Below are 18,521 nucleotides of genomic sequence, written 5' to 3'. Positions count from 1 at the left end.
GTACTCAATGTTCTGCAGGAGACCAGAAAACCTACTACTAGGAGAAGCTGTATAGCAAAGTGGCACAGATTCTCCACGTTGTCAAATGAATAACCAGGACCCTCTTACTACTCCAGTACAAAGGGTCCTTTCCTATTTGTGTGAGCTGGTTCACTCAGGACTAACCTATTCTTCAGTCAAAGTCCACTTGTCTGCCATTTCTGCCTGTCTGCCCATTTCATCCCCTCTGGCATCCAGACTGGAAGGCAAGCTTTTTCTGAAAGGGGTTCTCCACATCCGACCCCGCAGGAAACCCATTCTCCCTCCTTTGGAGCTAAATTTCGTTTTAGAAAAACTAACCTTACCTCCTTTTGAACCAGCTCGCTCAGTTTCCCTGAATCTGTGTACCCTAAAAACAGTTCTGCTAGTAGCCATTACCTCGCCAGGAGGGTCTCAGAGATACAAGCCCTTATGGCCACTTCTCCTTACCTTGTTTTCCGTAAGGACATAGTGGCTGTCAGGACTAACCCTTCCTTCATGCCCATGGTAGTTAATGAACTTTCATTAAATCAAACCATTAACCTACCAGATGTTCGTGTTTCATTGTTGCAGTCATCACATTTGGGTTATCTGCCTGCATGTAGCCCTCAGCCGGCCTGAATACCAGAGTCTTCGGATTTCTGAGTCGGATGCTGTCTCTTCCATGACGTCAGGGGTATAAAACATGCAGCCGACACCGTTACACCGGTCTTTCTTTACATGCGTTGCCCGAAGCAGAAGCAGTTTGCAAGTGCCGGACGACTCCTGAAATTATTGTTTTTGAGTTTCAGACCCAAAGTCTTCAAAAAAGATAAGTACCCCGTTGGGGATCCTTTTTCTTGCGCCAACAGATGTCAGTAAAAGTTAACAATTGTTTTACCTGTGGAAAGCAAATACCTCATAGAGAATTTATTTCTTACTGCATCCCCTGTTTTGGCCCAGACCACGACATCCCTCGCTGTCAGTTTTGTGCCTTGTTCAACCACCAAACTATGGTCATCTGGCTATTTTTGCAGCCAATTACTTTCTTACTCGATCTCAGTACTCTGAAATGGCTTCGTTAAGCCATCCAACTACCGATCATCTGAAAAAACGTAAGGATAAGAGACAGACCGCATAGATCCAAAGCTGCTGACGCTTCCGTTAAGCTAGTCGTCAGTCTGCCGGTTCTCAAGTGAGGTGCTTTCGCAGCCCCCGATACCCACTACTTCAGATTCGCAGGCCTCTACTGAGACCCATTCGGAGTCCATTATGCCACGACATTCTTCTTTGACTATGGAACCTGTGGATGTCTCTACCTTGGATGGGTTCGGAGCCGCTGTGCAGGCACCGGCTTCTGAGGGTGTATTCAGATTAAACCGACGCCTTCGTTTCCATCCAGACATTCTGAATCTCTCAAGCCTAAAACTCGCACTACTCCTAGAAAGCCGATGACAAAACCGCATGCTCAGGCTCATAGGCCTTCAATACAAATGCTTGGAATGGCTGAAGACCTTATTACCTTAATTAGGGGAAGCCAGCCTTCCCCCTCTAAGAGACCTAGAACTGAATTTCTTTGTGATTCTTCTGATCAAGAATCTGATATTTCTGCTCCTTCTGATTACCAGGATTTGCCCTTATCTACTTATGAGGATTCTGATACAGAGGATTCCATTCCCTTAGCCTCCCCTCAAGAAGATCTTTATTTTTGTGAAACCTTGCGTACTCTTAGGGAACATTTCCGCTGGGAAAGCAAGTATTACTCTGAGTCCAAAAAGAGACTTGGGGAGTTTCTGCTCCTGCCTCAACACAGGCCTTTAGCTATCCCTCCTGTTCTGGACATTGTAGATTATGCTTTCTTGGAATTCAGCCTTTACCCCCAGACACTTTACCTCCAGCTTCCAGAATACCTTCCTCTTCAGGAATCCTTCTGCAGATCCTGAGACCATTTCCCAAGGACCTAAAGGCATTAAGGCCACTGCTGCCAGAAGTCCTACCCCTTCTGATCGAGATTCTAGAGCCTTAGACAGATGGGGTAAGAAGGTATACACTTATGCTACTTTGGCCATTAGGGCTTTAAATTTCCAGTTTCATATGTTAAAAGTATCAGCAGCATGTTATGGGAATGCTTAAACAGAAAATGATGTTGATTCCTGACTGTGCTGAACACAAAGAATTACAAGATTTAATGCATTCGGCAGAACAAGTTGGTAAACATACTTTGCTGTGTGGTTTTGATGCTTTAAAAGCATCTTGCAGGGCTGCTGTCACTGAGTCTGTACTTAGAAGGCACGCTTGGTTTAAGGAACAAAACTTTCCAGATCATATTAAAGCTAAATTACTGGATGCTCCCTTAAACCAAGACCGCCTTTTTGGCAACAAAGCAAAAGTCCTCAAAAGGATGGAGGAAAAAGCTAAATCTATGCAAACTGTTAGATTTCCTACAAGTACAGCCTCCCAGATTCAGTAGGCATTGGCCTTCAAAGAACTGGTACTTTCCAGTCCCTTCCAGGCCTTCTCAGTCCAAACCCAGAAACAGCAGACCACCTAGGCTGCAGTCTCAGGCTACGCACAGACCTAAGCAGTGGGGGGCTTCCACTTCCAAAGCAGGGAGTAGTAAGCCAACAACCTACAGTAAAATGGCACAATGACTTGATCTTAACCCTTCCAAGCCCTGCTCAACTACCTTCTCCCTTAGGAGGAAAGCTCGCCCTGCGTGCGAAAAACTGGGAACTCTTTACCCAGGACAAATGGGGTTTGAACATAGTTTCCCAGGGATACAGATTCCACTTCCACACACTACCAACCCCAAATGGTTGGCCAGACCTACCCCCAAATCAAAGGGCGGAGAACCAACAGCAGGTTCTCTCTCTTCTCAGTATCAAGGCTATCCAACCTGTCCCAGCAGAACAAAGGGGACAAGATTTTTATTCAAGACCTTTTCTGGTACCCAGAAAAGACAACTCCTGGCATCCTATCCTGGACCTCTCTATTCTCAGCACCTTCCTGGTAGTTCCAAAATTCAAAATGCTAACTCAACAGCTTCTTCCTATGCTAGCCAAGGATGCCTGGCTGGCAACCTTAGACTTAAAAGGAAGCTTGCCTGCACATCCCAATAAGGGAATCTTGCAGGAAATACCTATGCTTCAGGGCAGGCTCCATGCACTATCAGTTATCTGCACGTCCCTTTGGCGTATCTACTGTGCCCAGGGTATTCACAAAGTGTCTAGCTCCAGCCATTGCATTTTTGCAGGCAGAAAAATATTCAAATTTACCCATACTTGGATGATTGTCTGATTCAGGCAAAAAGCCAGGACTTGCTATTACAACACCTGCATTTGTAAAGAAACTTCTAACCTCACTGGGGTACACCATAAACGAAAAGAAATCTCACCTAGTACCCTGCCAGCAGATTGTATTCCTGGGAGCAAGCTTGAACACAGCTTCCCAGATGGCATTCCTCACTCCAGAGAAACAAGTTTATTTGACAATCTACTTCAAACTACTGGCCACAAAACCCCAACTATCTGCAAGGAAAATACTGCAAGCCCTGGTGTTCATGGTCTCTTGCATTCTACTAATTCCATATGCAAGACTGCATATGAGGAAACTCCAATGGTATCTAAAAAGCCTATGGTCTCAACAATCGTAGGACCTGGAATCGATGATTTCTATCATTCCTTGTATGAAGACAAGAGTTCCTTTGGTGGACAGAGGCCTGCTACCACAACAAGGGGCTCCCTTTCATTCTACCCCCTGCCATCCAAACCCTAACAGACGCATCAGACTATGCATGAGGGGGGCTCACATGGCAGGGTAGTGCATTCAGGGCAAATGGAACCCGAGACAGATGCGCCTGCATATCAGTCAAAAAGAAATGTTAGCTATACAGAATGCTCTGACAGCCTTCAAAGACCGTATTCTTCCAAGACAACTATTGGTAAAGACAGACAACACCACAGTTATGTGGTACATAAACGAGCAGAGGGGAACCCACTTGTACCCTCTCTGCAGACTGGCCATGGCTCTGTGGAACACCGCCTTGAGCTACCAAGTACACCTACAAGCTCAATTCCTGCCAGGCAAACTAAATTCACTGGCAGACGACTTGAGCAGAAATCTCATGGACCCACATGAATGGAAACTAGAACCAAAAATTTTCAACCTCTTGAGGAACAAATGGGGGACTCCAGAGGTAGACCTGTTGGACAAATTCTGCACAAGAACTCCCCACAGTCAAGCTTGAAAAGTGGATGCCCTGTCCTTTACCTGGGAAAGCCTCTCGGTTTATGCCTTTCCCCTCTGCCTTGCCTGTCGAAGGTTCTACTAAAGATCAAACAGGACAAGCCAAGGACAATACTGATTGCACCAGACTGGCCACGCCAGCACTGGTACACCTCCTCTTGCGCAGTATGACACTGCTGCAACCATGGCACCTGCCTCAGACTCCTTCCCTGCTGTCCCAGCAGGCAGGCCAGATTCTGCACCCTCAGCTTCAAACCCTGAACCTTTTAGCCTGGCTAATTCCTTGAGCTCCTCTCTAGCATCCCTCAGTAAGCAGGTGCTGGATGTCATTCCGGAGGCAAGGAGGTCTAGTACTAGAAAATCCTATGCTAAGTGGAAAAGATACTGTTGCTGGAGCCAGGCTCAGGGGGTGGGCACAACGGTGCCCATGTTACCTCATATTCTTCAGTACGTAACAGAAATGCTCCACAAGGGCCTATCCTTTTCGTCATTTAAAATTCATGCCTCTGCCATTTCATCACATTATAATACTGAGCCACCCCTCTTTCACCCCCTGCTAAAACAATTCCTTAGAGGGGCCAGACATTTAAGACCCCCCCCCCCCCCCCAGGAGAGCTCCCACTCCAGCCTGGGACCTTAACTTTGTATTGGAAAAGCTCACTCTTCCCCCCTTTGAGCCAGCTGCAACAGCAGAGTTAAAATTCCTTTCTTGGAAAACAGCCTTCCTTCTAGCCATCACTTCAGCAAGAAGAGTGTCTGAATTACAGGCCGTCATGACAGTGGAACCCTTCATTATCTTCCACGCAGACAGGCTTTTTCTCAGGACCCAATCCTTCCTTTATGCCCAAAGTGGTGTCTAGCATTGCCCTAAATCAGTCCATTCATTTGCATACTTTTTCCCTAATCCACAAAACAAAGGGGATTGAATACTGCACTCTCTGGACGTGCACAGACAACTTAGATTTTCTTTGGACAGGACTAAGCGCCTCAGAAAATCTGAGCAGCTGCTAGTTGGCTTTGCTGCAAGGGCAGAGGGGAAGGCCATTTCAAAGCAAACCGTTTCCAAATGGATAGCCCATTGCATTAATTTCTGCTACAACCACCGTCTACCTCTGCGGCCTTTCTCAGAGGAGTCCCTGCCAGGGACATCCTAGAAGCTGCTGCCTGGAGCTCTGTACATAGCTTCACCAAGCATTACCACATGCCTATCTTTTCTAAATCTAGAGCTGGTTTTGCCACTGCAGTCTTTGCTCTAATGCTCTTTTACTTCCTCTTCCCTTCCTTAGCTTTGAGAATCTACCCAAATGTGATCACTGCAACAGTGAAACACTAAGAGCATAGTACAGTTGTGTACACTTATCATAAATGTAGATGTTCGAGTGTATTCACTGTTGCAGTCCTGGTTACCCTCCCTCCAGCCCCCTGACTTCTCTAAGCTCTACCTTTCCTTCTTGTTTGGTATATATATTTTTTCTGGTGTATTTGCTTTTTGATGGGGGTGTACCATAACATATAATTGCTTCCCATTGTGGGGGCACCTGACATCTGGGTCAAGAACAACTGATGTAATTGCATCGGCTGCATGTTTCATACCCCTGACTCGTGGAAGAAGAGTCATCCGTCGCAGAAATCCAAAGACTCTGGTATTCAGGCCGGCTGAGGGCTACCTGCAGGCAGATAACCCAAATGTGATGACTGCAACATTGAATACACTCAATAACATCTATATTTACGGCAGGTGTACACAACTGTACTGTTTCTATCCCCATCCACAAAACGCTTCGGAAAGGACCCCACATTCCCTGGATGTACACAGACAACTCAGATATTACTTGGACAAAACTAATTATATTAGGAAATCTGACCAATTATTCATTTCCTTCCATCCCAAAGCCCTAGGGAAGGCTGTCTCAAAACAGACCATTTCCTCATGGATCTCCAAATCCATTTCCTTGTGCTACTGCCATCATGGGAATTCCTTGCAAGGTCATGTTAAACCTCACTCTACCAGTGGAGCTGCCTCCTCTACTGCCTTTTTCAAAGGCCATGGACTCCACCTCCATTCTGGAAGCAGTCACTTGGACATCGGTACACAACTTCAAGCTGAACATGGCATGTCTAACAAGAGCAGGCTTTGCCAGGACAATCCCCCAGGGCCCAGTTGACCACAGAAACCTTTCCTCCACCCAGGCTCATACTTAAAGCTCTGGTACTCTCCCTACTGTTATGAATGCTGCAACATGAGAATAGAAGGACATAGAATAGTTGTGTAAGAACTTAACATAACCTTAGATGTCCTTCTCTTCCATGTTGCAGTGTTCAGCCCCACCAACCTACCCCGTTTCTTACTGACTTCAACTCCATGAACTACCTGTGGGCGCACAGTCATCTTCCCCAGTCTCGGCTCTCTTCAGCACAGCCAACATACTCCCCGGGCCTGGCCTACATGCAAGTCTAAAGGTCTCCTACTAGGACCCGCCTTGATAATCCACAGGAGCACTACTGGATGCGGCAAAACAATTCTGATGAGGGTACTTGCAGACGTCACTTTTATACCCAGCGTCAGTTTATGGCCCTGGTAAGGGACGTCACACGTACTCTCCTGGTACAAAGACTTTGGTATACTGGCCGGACAGTGGCGCTGCTACAAATACTGCAGCATGGAAGAGGAGGGCATCTAAGGTTATGGTAAGTTTTTACACAACTATTCTATGTCCTTCTGTTCCATGTTGCAGTATTCCTTCCCACCCTCCATACCCCTGATTTCTTCTCTTATTACAGGGTCTCGCCCATGGTTATTGCTTCCACCCCCTAAGGCTGATCTATTCCCCCTTATAGTGGCATTTGTTTCTTTTGTTGACATCCTGTTGTCATCACAGGCCACTCCTCTGGGTTCAAGTTGAGGTTTGTGTGTGCCAAAGTCACATTTAAGGACCCTGGTTTATGGCCCTGCATGTGACGTCCCACGCACCTACAGCAGCCAGGCAAAAGCTTTTGTACAGAAGCTGATGTTACATCGCCTGAGGTGGAAGAAAATCCCACACCAAAGTAAATACTGCAACATGGAAGAGAAGGACATCTATGGCTATGGTAAGATTTTACACAACTATTCTAATTGCATTGAACATAAATGTCCTTTTCGACAAACAGAAGTGCAAAGTTGCAGTTTGGGGAAACTTTGTTCACTGATGCACAAGTCATTCTTCATCCCGTTTAGAAGACAGGTTGCACAATGATTTGTTAAATTGATTTGCATTTTTGTTAGAAAATATCTTGTAGAGGTCTCCTTTATCAGTAGTCCGTTTTTTAATGAAGATGACAGATGTTGGAATAATCCTCCTGTTTTAGTACAAGATGCACTTTTGTAAGGTTAATAGGTTAAGAAATAAAATTGTACTCTGTACACTGGAGAAATAATGGTAATGGAATTTGTTTTGTATATATGGTGTGGCAGTGTTCAAGTAGTACCTTCAATTGGTATCTCACATCTCTTTTGTCTATTTTATATTGGAACTTGGAGAGAGGTAAAAATACTACAGGGAACATGCACTGTTCAGAGTGGAATACTGACCACCATCTCTCGTCTTTTTTTCTGTTGTAGAAAGCCTTTCTGGTATGTAAACCGTGAATTGGAACAAAAATGCATTCAGGTTTTAGAAAGTTCTGAACTGTGGTTCCAAATCTTGATTACGTTCATGTTCTTTGTAGTCATAGATTCGTAGGTAGGTACTAGGCTATCGGCCTAGCCAAAAAATGTACCCTGGCTTTCGCCACCCAAGAAAATTAGTTTCCTGTGCCCCTGTCGATCAGAGCCACAGAAGTGATCCCCGGGGTGAATTTCCCATTTCCCATCCAATCATCAAGATTTTTCTTGAGTGTTAATGAGGAGCTCTGTTTGACATAGAAAGGTAGTCTGTTCCAGAGTATGGGAAGTCTCTGGGACAGGAATCTATCCCTCCAGCATGTTCTGTTTATTGTGGTGACAAGGTTTAGGTCCCTAGAGCGTGTAGCTCGGAGGGATTGGGATTTCTTTAAGTGGAGCATGTCCAAAAGCCCTGGGTTTGACATATGTTAGGCAGAGATCGCCCCTGAGTAGGCGATATGCGATGGAGTAAAGCTGTAGTTTTTTGAGACGGTCTGCATTAGGCATCTGTTTGAGGCCAGTAATCCTCTTTGTGAGGTATTTTTGTGGTCTTTCCAGTTGTTGTAGATGTCTTGTGAGGTGCATACCAAAAGGGGCATTGTACTCTATAATGGGTCTAATGAGTGATGAGTAGAGGGGAACAATGACCTCTTTTTTTTCTGGATGAGAATCCTTTTGTGATGAGATGAGCCATGTAGAAGGATTTCCTGACCACTGTGGCGATGTGATTATCAAAGGAGAGACTACTGTCCACCTGTGTCCCAAGGTCTCTTATCACATTTTCGGCATTAAGTAGACTGCCAGCTGTGTGGTAATTCATGAGTACAGAGGTTTTACCAAAGGGGATGACAATACACTTTTTGGCATTGAGCTTCAGGCCATGGCTTTGACACCAGGTGTCTGTCTCAGTGAGGCCCTTTTGTAGTTTGTCCACATCGTTAGGAGTTTTGATTATGGCTCCTAGTTTGCAGTCATCTGCAGACTTTGTTAATAAAGACCTTCTGTGTTGGCCTGCACTTCAGAGAAGTAGATACCAAACAGGAGAGGACCCAGGACTGAACCCTGTGGTACTCCACTTGTCACTGGTCTGATGTCGGATTTGGAATCCGCTACTTTCACAGTGTGGGTTCTGTCCGTGAGCCAGTTGGCAACCCATCTTGTGACATGGGGATTTATACCTAGTTTAGTGAGCTTATCTATAATTCCAGAGTGGGGGATGGTGTTGAAAGTCTTGGCGAGATCTAGATAAGCTATGTGAACCATTTTACCCTCATCTATGGCTTTGGTGACTGCTTCAAATAAGTCAATCAGGTTTAGGAGACATGATCTGCCTTTTACAAATCCAAACTGGGTAGGGTCCAGAGTTTGGAGATTACCAATGTCTTTGTTTATGAGTTCCACGATGGTATGTTCCATGGCCTTGCAGACCAGGCTCGTCAGGCTAATGGGGCGGTAGTTCCCGGGGTCTGTCGTGGCTCCCCCTTTGTGGAGTGGGATAACCATCGTGGTGCGCCATTCAGTGGGTACAAAGCCTGAGGTGAGGCTATGATTGAATATGGTACTTGGGTAGGGTGCCAGTGCATTCTGTAGTTTGTGTAGAACGCAGCCTGGGATATTGTCAGGTCCCATGGATGCTGTGTTCTTGGCTTTGGAGAGAGTTTTTTACCTGTGCATCCGTGATTATAGCAACTTTGCATTCTTCCGGTATAGAGATGGGCCCTCTAGGGGGTGAGAGGGGGGTAAAGTTAGCACTGAACCTATCTGCTAGGATGTTGGCAATATCGGTTGGTTCTGTATGTTTAGTGCCATTGTGCTGTAACTCAGAGCAGATCTGAGTGTTCCCGTTTAGATTATTGACATAGCTATAGAATGCTTTGTGGTTGTCTTTAGAGTCAGTGGCAGTTTTGTTTTTGTAACTAGCTTTGGAGGATTTTATGAGGGATCTCAGCTTCTTGCTGAGGTTGACCAGGGAGTTCCTTCAGTCATGGGATTTTACTCTTTTTTTGCAACAGTTTCTTTCTTCTGTTGTAGAGCACGTTTATGGCAGAGGACCACCAGATTGGCTTCCTTTTTTTGGAGGATAACATCTTGGTTCTATTAGGGATAGCATGATCCATGCACTTGTGTAAGTGCTTATAAAGTGCATTTGTGTAGGATTCGGCAGTCATACCTCTATTGTCCGTCTGCATGGGTGTCATGAAGTTTGCCACTTCTGTCTTAAGTGTGAAGTTGCCTTTGGAGAAGTTTTTTACGATGGTTTCCCTAATTGGGGGTGCGGGTGGGATGTGGATGTCTAGGCTGATTAGCTTGTGGTCTGATCTGACCAACGAGGAATTGACCTCTGGTGTGGAACACCGGTTTCCCATGTTGGTAATGTCCAGGTCTAGGATATTGCTGCCCCTGGTGGGGGTGTGAATAAGTTGATCCAAGGCGTTGGAATTTATGAATTCTAGAAAACGTTGAGCAAAAGAAGTTGGTACACGAGTAGTTTTCACAGTTAATGGTGGGGTAGTTGAAATCGCCCATTATTAGGGTGTTGGGTTGTACCCTAATACTTTCCAGTGTATCAAGAAATGAGGAGTGTGAATCCTGGGGCATGGTGGGGGGGTCTGTAGCAAGCTACAATTTGGATTGCGGTCTTGCCCAGAGTTAGTTGCACTTGGATAATCTCAAATGCATTATGCTGTGCACCTAGCCTGGAGGTGTGGATATCCTTAATGAATATGGACACGCCTCCGCCTTTAGTGCTTCTTTCTGGGTTATGTGGCCGAAAGGTGTGGTATGAATTGAAGCCTGGTAATGCAGGGGTGCTCTCTGGAGCTTTGAACCAGGTCTCTGTCACTGCACAGATGTCAATGTTCTCCATTTTAAGGAGTGCCTCGAGTGAGTGCATTTTGAGGTTTAGACTTCTAGCATTGAGTAGCATTACCCTCAGATTTTGCTTGCTTGTACCTGTTACGGTGGTGAATTTGTCATTTGAACCATGCCTAAAAAAGGCACTATAGGGGTGGCAAGAGCCTTAGCCAGTATCCGGAATCCTAAGGTCGACAGGTGCAGGCCATCTCTGGCAAAGCATCGTGGACTGTCGATCATGTCGTCCCAGGCAGACAAATACTGGATCCCCTTAGAATGACACCAGAAGCTTAGCCAATTGTTGAAGTCAATCATTTTGTCCTTGTACTGTGGTATCATTCTGGGTGATTGCAGGATGCTACTCAGGGTTAGGGTCATACCTGCCTGGGATACAAGATCGGAGAGCTCCTCCACGTCTCTCTTCATGTAGTCCAGGGAGGTACGTCTCAGGTCATTCACACCAACATGGACAATGACAGTGTCATATTTGTATTTATTGTAGAGTGACCTGAGTGCATGCGTTATGTGGTGGATCCTGGCACCTGACAGGCAGCTGACAATAACTTTCTCCTTGTTTAGTCTAGTGAGTGGAACATCAGTGTGCCTGACTATAGAGTCACCTATGACTAGAGTGTTGGGTACGTTGTTATGCCTTATGGGCTGTGGTTGAGTGGCACACTGAGTTTCTGGGGTATGTGTCATTTGGGTTGTGTTGGGGGGTGGAGTTTGCTTGCATTTATGCTGTGGATGTCCCTGATGCTTGGGCAGGTTTTTATTGAGAGCCTCCGCGAATGTAGGTGTGTGTTTTGTGTTTCTATGTGTGTGTTTTGGTGGTGTAGGTTTTGAGGGACTATGTGATGAGTGTGGTGTGGTGCAAGTGTTTACCTTCTCCTCTCGACTGTCTAGTCCAGTCTTGGGTGAAGAGAGCTTTGCTTCCAGTTTGGCTATATAAGTGCATCTCTCACAGGTTGTAGTGTTGGGTGGTAGGAGGAGGGGGTTGTCTGTGTACATGAGGCAATTGCTGCATTGCCCCAAGATGCCCAGATTCATCAGGCAGACAGGAGAAATCACTGGGAGCTTGACCCTTAGACATGCCTGGATAAGTGCTTATTTATTAAGTACTAAAAACTGCTTTCCACTAGACAAGTGAGGAAAGTTGAGTGCTGTAGTAATTTGCAGCTTGTGTAGTGCTTACAATGAGTTCTGAACAAGTGCTGAGTTCAAAGAAACAGATTTGAGTGCTGAAACTAGAAAACTGGCTAGTTATAAGAAACAAAACTAAGCTAGAAGGCTTCTCTCCAACACAGAAGGGCTTGGGGGCTCAGAAGCCTACAAACAGTCTAGATCACTTAACAGAAAAAAGCAGGAAACGAGCTTAAAAATTTTTTTTTTGTTCTCTTTCCCAGATACTCTCTTTGTACACAGTAGGAGTGCCTGAAATCAGAATATGGTCTCACTGCACTCAGTTGAGTGAGTGTTTACCTGGCAAACACAAGGTGCAGGGTTTGATTCTCACGTGGGGTAATTGGCTAGGCTTAAAATGGCCCACAAGGGGCAATAGCTTTTAAGGGCCACTTTTTATGGAAAATTAATACAGTGGTGGTGCAGCGGTAGCGTTGTTGCCTCACAGCAAGAGGTTCTCCCGTTTGATTCTCGGCTGGAGTGCGGGGAATGCCTTCTGTGTGGAGTCTGCATGTTCTCCCCGCGGTTGGTTGGGCGTTCGAAAGACATGCGTAAATGGGCGTGCCTTCGTTGACGGTTGCACATCGAGCTGGCACCTAGCGTTCGTGAAAATCTACTGCCAATCATTAGCGGACCAGAGTTCCACTGTGGCGACCCTTAATCAGGAAAAGCCGGAAGACAATATAGTGGTGGAATAATCAGATATTTATCTCAGACCTTACATTCTGGATTTCTTTAGAATGGAGTTTAGGCTGCTTTGACATCATTAATTAATTCCTGCCAACATTCATTTATGTGACGGACATCTATTGTGGAACTACAGTGTTTTGTTATGTGTTGTTAGTGAAGCATAATTTAATGATTCCTACACGTTTCAGGCAATTTCTAAAGGGTCATGAGAGCTGTAAAAGTAAGGGTATAATAAAGTTAGTTTTACTTGCTGTTTCATTGTTAAATGTACTTGCTAAAAACGCAGACTGTGTCGTTTACATTTGAAGTTGTTGAATTGACTTGAGCAGTGTAATTAAGTAAACAAAACCATGTCCCCATCAACAGGTTTAATTCCCATGAAAGTGCAGCTCATGCAATTGTTTCTGTCAATGGGACCACCATAGAAGGATATGTTGTGAAATGCTACTGGGGCAAAGAAACACCAGATATGATCAGCCCAATTCAGCAGGTAAATTTACTGATAATTTTGATTAATTTGTGCAGTTAAAATGTTCTCACATTAACTAGGCATTTCATAATTGCTGTTAATGACTGTTTTTCTTTTATTTTTCAACAGAGTCAAATAGGGTATGCGCAGGCTTATGGACAGTGGGGTCAGTGGTATGGAACTGCTCAACAGATTGGTCAGTATGTGCCAAATGGCTGGCAGGTGCCTGCATATAGCATGTATGGACAGGCTTGGAATCAGCAGGGGTTTAAGTAAGTGTGTTTTGTCATGAATATTTTCTACTTGGACACAAGGCTTTAGAAGGATGTTCAGCATCTAATGTTATGATTTCCTTAATCATACATTTTGGTTGGTTGATTTGATTAAAAAGCAGGTCGTTGTCACACTTAACTTTTTGCTCCCCACCAGATCTACCTGATTGACTACACTACCTACATATAGTTCCGTTTGGAGGGGGAGAAGTGAAAGATGGGAAACACTGGAACAGGCAGGAGTGATATGACCCATTCATTCCTTCTTGGGGTACCTTATTTAGCCCATTAATTCCCCCCCCCCCACTATGGTGAGAGTTGGATGCTAGGGAGCTCGACAGATTACCAGTCTGGTGGGGCTTCCTACCCCTCCCATCCTTCCTCAACATCTCACTAAGTTTTTTTTGCATGCTGCCAACCGCAGGAAGTTTCGTAGCTCATGTACATGCAGTCAGGGAACTTGTTTTTACAAGCTCATGATCTACGGGTGCAATGCCTAATGCTCTTTCTAAAGAGAGTCAACAGTGGCCAGTCACTCCAGATGTTCTTCGTGTTTCATTGTTGCAGTCATCACCTGTGGGTTATGCCTGCTGTGGTAGCCCACGGCCGGCCCGAATACCAAAGTCAGTGTTTTTCTGTGTCAGCTGCTGGCTGACATCAGGTCTTGTTATAAAGGAAGGCAGCTGATGCCATTACATCAGTCTTTCTTGCCGTGGAGCCCGTAGCTTAAGCAGTTCACTAGTGTGCCTGTTGGTCACTACCAGAGTTTGAATTGCAACTGAAAACTAAAGCTAAGTACCTCATTGGGGATTCTTTTTTTCTTGCACTAACCGATGTCCAAAAAAAGTTAACAATTGTATCGCCTATAGAAAGCAAATACCACACCGAGACTTCCATTCATACTGCGTCACTTGTTTAGGCCCAGACCACGACATCCCCTGTTGCCGGTTCTGTGCCCTTTTTAACACGAGAACCATTTGTCGTAAAGCTCTTTTTGTAGCTGTAATGGTGTCAGTCAGCAAACAGTCCGTAGACATTTCAAAAAAAGTAAGGATAAAGATAAGCGAGAGAGACCACACAAGGCTAAGCCTTCTGACGACTCTACCGTTAAGCATCTCATTAGAATTCTATAAGGAGCCTTCGCAGCCCCTGTTGCCCGATTCGATGTCTTCTCAAGTCTCTACTGAGACCCTTTCGGAGTCTGGTATACCGCAGAAGTCTTCTTTGTCTTCCGAGCCTTTTGTTATCCCTGCCTCTGTTGGGTCTGGAGCCGTGATGCATGCACTGGCTTCTGAAGAGGTCTTTCGCACTACCGAATCTAGACAAAAAAATGACGTCTTCTCCTCTGACTACCGTTTCCCTCAGACCGATGGAGACTGTTAGGCCTAGAGGCAAGGCCACTCCTAGGAAAACTACCTTTAGCCACCATTTTACTCCTGCTGCACCACCCCAAGCTCAGATGCTTAAAATGGCAGAGGATCAGGCCACTACTTCTAAAAAGAAAATAGACCTTTCTCCTGAAATACTGACAGTACAGGATTCTGAGGAGTCTGATTATTCAGATTTTGAAGATGAACTCTCTCTGACTGCTTATGAGGATTTAGATGCATAGGAATCCATTCATTCTGCCTCCCCACCAGAAGATCCTTCCTTTGGGGAAGCCCTTCACACCCTCAGGGAACATTTCCACTGGGAATCCCAGGACTTCCCTCAGTCTAAGAAAAGACTAAGAGAGTTTCTAGAGCTGCCCCAGCACAGACCCTTGGCCATCCCTCCAGTCTTAGAGGTGGTTGATGATGTCTTCATGAATCCAGCTTAACCCCTGATGGCCTCCCTCCTGCTCCCAGAAAACCTGACCGGTATTGCAGAGTACTGGTTTCTCACAAATACTTGTACAGAAATCCTGCTGCAGACCTGGAGGTCATTACATAGGGACCTAAAGGAGCTAAGGCTAGTTCTACAAAGAACCCTATTCTTTCTGACAAAGACTCCAGAGCTCTGGACAGATGGGGTAAAAAAGTATATACCTCTGCAACCTTGGCTGTCAGTTCTACATGCTAAAATATCAACAACACACTTTGGAACTATTAAAACAAAAGATTTCTACCTTTCCTGACTGTGCCAATTTGAAAGAGTTAGATTTAATGCACTCTAGTTGTCAAATGGCTAAACACTCTCTACACTGTGGATACGACGCCCTAGAAGCCTCAAGCAGGGCAGTAGTGTCAGGATCGGTCATTAGGAGACATGCATGGTTGAAGGAACAACCTCTCCCTGATCATGTCTAATCTGAATTACTTGCTGCATCTTTGGGTAAGAACCGCTTGTTTGGAGTAAAAGCAGAAGAGGTGCTTAAAAAGGTGGAAGGCAAAGCAAAATCTATGCAGACAGTAAAAGATTTCCTTCAGGTACAACCTCCTAGTTTCAGCAGGAATTTTCCCGCAAAACACTGGTCCTTTCCTGCCCCTAGCAGACTGGGCAAGGTAAGCCCCGCAGGGACATACTACCCAGACTTCTATCCCAGGGATGACAGAGAACCAAACTGTGGACCACTTCCACTCCAAAGGCAGGGAGTTCTAAGCCATCCCTCTAGGTTAAAAACCCTCAATGACCCCCTTTTCCTCTTTTCACTCGTCAAATACTAGGAGGAAGGCTCTCCCTGTGCTTGAAAAAGTGGCTTTCTGCAACTAAGGACCATTGGGTCTTAAAGATCTTTTTTCAGGGATACAAATTCACCTTCTAACTCCCAATTCCAAGAGGGTACCCTTACCTCAAAATCACTGGACAGAGGCATTAAAACAAGTCCAAGCTCTCTCATCCCTAGGAGCAGTAGAACCAGTCCCCTCAGATCAAACAGGCAACGGCTTTTATTCCAGACTATTCCTTGTTCCCAGGATAGGGGGCACTTGGTGCCCCACCCTGGATCTACCCATTCTGAACACCTTCCTGGCTGTCACCAAATTAAAAATGCTAACTTTGCAGCAGCTGCCATCTATGCTGACAAAAAATGCATGGTTAGTTACCCTACGTCTAGAAGATCCCTTATCTGGAAGACTACCCCATTCAGGCAGATGGGAAAGAACAGCTCCTCAAGGACCTCCTCTTTGTCAGAACCCTCCTTAACCCCCTCAGGATGCACCATCAACTAGAAGTAATCAAAAGAAACACCCTCCAGGAAGATCATTTTCTTGGGAGCACTGCAGGTCACAGCATCCAAAATGGCCTTCCTATCCCCAGAAAAGCAGAGCTTCCTGCATCTTTATTTCACCCAGCTGGCTTCCAGAATTCACCTCACTAGGAGGAAGTTCCTGCAAGCCTTGGGGTACATGGCATCTTGCTTCCTTCTAATTCCTCTGGTACATCAGCAAATAGGGAGTGACCCAGTCTTACTATCTCTGCAGGCTAGCCATGAACCCCTGGCTGGCGGCCTCTTCCATGGGACTACACCTGATAGCCCAATACTTCCAGGGATCAACAACACCCTGGCAGACCATGTAAGCAAAAACTTACTGGACCGCCACAAACAGCAGCTCCGCAGAAAAATCTTTTTACAAATCTCTGAGGCGTGAGGGACTCCGTTGGTGGATCTCTTTGCTTCGCATCCCAACCATCAGCTGAAAAAATTCTGTGCCAGGGAGTGTCACCATCTAGTGTGGTAGGTGGGTGCCTTGACCTTCCCCTGGAACACCCTCTTTGTGTACGCATTCCCTCCTCTGCCTCTTATCCCCAAGTTACTGATCAGAATAAGGTAGGAGAGATGAAAGGCCATCCTCATTGCTCCAACTTGACCCAGGCAACAATGGTACCCCTTACTGCGCAGCATGACTTTACAGACTCCCCAGCTAGCTGCCCCTGATTTCAGACCTCTTAACTCGGGGCGGCGGGGGGGGGGGTGCTGCACCCAACTTGCATACTCTCAAACTATTAGCATGGCTAGTACTCTAAAGGCAGACCAAGGGGCCCCTTTTTAGCAAACAGGTCCTCCTCTATTAAAATCCATGCCTCAGCAATTTCAGCTCATTTTGATACAGACAGCCCCTGTTCTCCCACCCTTTGATTAAAAAGTTCCTCAGAGGGGCTTCTAATATCGGACCTCCCAGAAGGCTACCCACTCCAGCCTGGGACCTGAATTATGTTTTGGGAAAAACTAACTTTACCACCCTTCGAACCCGCTGCTTCAGCAGAACTAAGATACCTCTCCTGGAAGACTGCTTTTCTCCTAGCTATCACCTCAGCCAGAAGGGTTTCCCAACTTCAAGCGTTGATGGCCGTTGAGCCCTTCATCATCTTCCATACAGACAGGGTCTCCCGGAGGGACTAATCCCTCCTTTATGCCCAATGTTGTATCTAATGTGACTCTCAACCAGGCCATACATCTACCCACCTTGTTTCCTAACCCTCAAAACAAGGGGGAAGAATTGTGTACTCACTAGACGTGCGCAGACAGCTCAGATACTATCTGGACTGTAGTAAACCCTTCAGGAAAACAGGCCAACTACTTGTCAGCTTTACCCCAGGGGCAGAGGGGAAGCCCATTTCCAAACAAACCATTTCCAAATGGATATTACACTGTATCCATTTCTGATACAGTTTGCATGGGACCCCCCTCCCCCACCAAGTCTATTCTAACCCATTTAAAGTAGGGCAGCCTCCACTTCCACAGCATTCCTCAGAGGAGTTCCCACCAGGGACATCCTGAAAGCTGCCACCTGAACATCTGTCCATTCCTTTACCAAGCATTACCACCTACCTGTATTTTCTAAGGCTAGGGCAGGGTTTCCCTCTGCAGATGTCATTGCTGCAGTCCTGACCATTGGGTTATCCATGTTGTGGTAGCCCTCAGTCGGTCCGAATACCAGAGTCAAGGTTTTGTGCGTCAGCTGCTGTCACTTGCTGGGTGACGGCAGGTCATCCGAGCTATAAAGGAGAGCAGGCGATGCCATTACCTCAGTCTTTCTTGCTGTGGAGCCCGTAGCAGAAGCAATTCACAACGGTGGCAGTCAGCTGTTTCCAGATTTCGAACTTCAGCTGTATACTTCTAAGTAACCCGTTGGGGATCCTTCCTTTTTCTTGCACTAACCGATGTCTAAAAAAGTCGATAACTGTCTTGGCTGTGGAAAGCAAATACCACACCGAGACTTCCATTGTTACTGCATCACTTGCTTAGGCC

The 18,521-nt window shown here is 45.8% G+C and overlaps 1 protein-coding gene across 1 annotated transcript in view; it reads left to right on the top strand.

The window, feature by feature from the left end:
- Window positions 1-13,355, top strand: part of TIA1 (TIA1 cytotoxic granule associated RNA binding protein) — a 1,460,724-nt gene extending 1,447,369 nt beyond the window's left edge. Inside the window, exons 11-12 of the mRNA XM_044083128.1 lie at window positions 12,977-13,100; window positions 13,209-13,355. Of these exons, the coding sequence (XP_043939063.1) occupies window positions 12,977-13,100; window positions 13,209-13,355 (271 nt within the window). The remainder of the gene's footprint in view (window positions 1-12,976; window positions 13,101-13,208) is intronic.
- Window positions 13,356-18,521: the final 5,166 nt, after the last annotated feature.

This window comes from Protopterus annectens, chromosome 9.part0, assembly GCF_019279795.1.
Source record: "Protopterus annectens isolate FY-2018-M chromosome 9.part0, PAN1.0, whole genome shotgun sequence".
NCBI classification, from domain to species: Eukaryota; Metazoa; Chordata; order Ceratodontiformes; family Protopteridae; genus Protopterus; species Protopterus annectens.
This window is presented reverse-complemented; position numbering and strand designations above follow the sequence as displayed.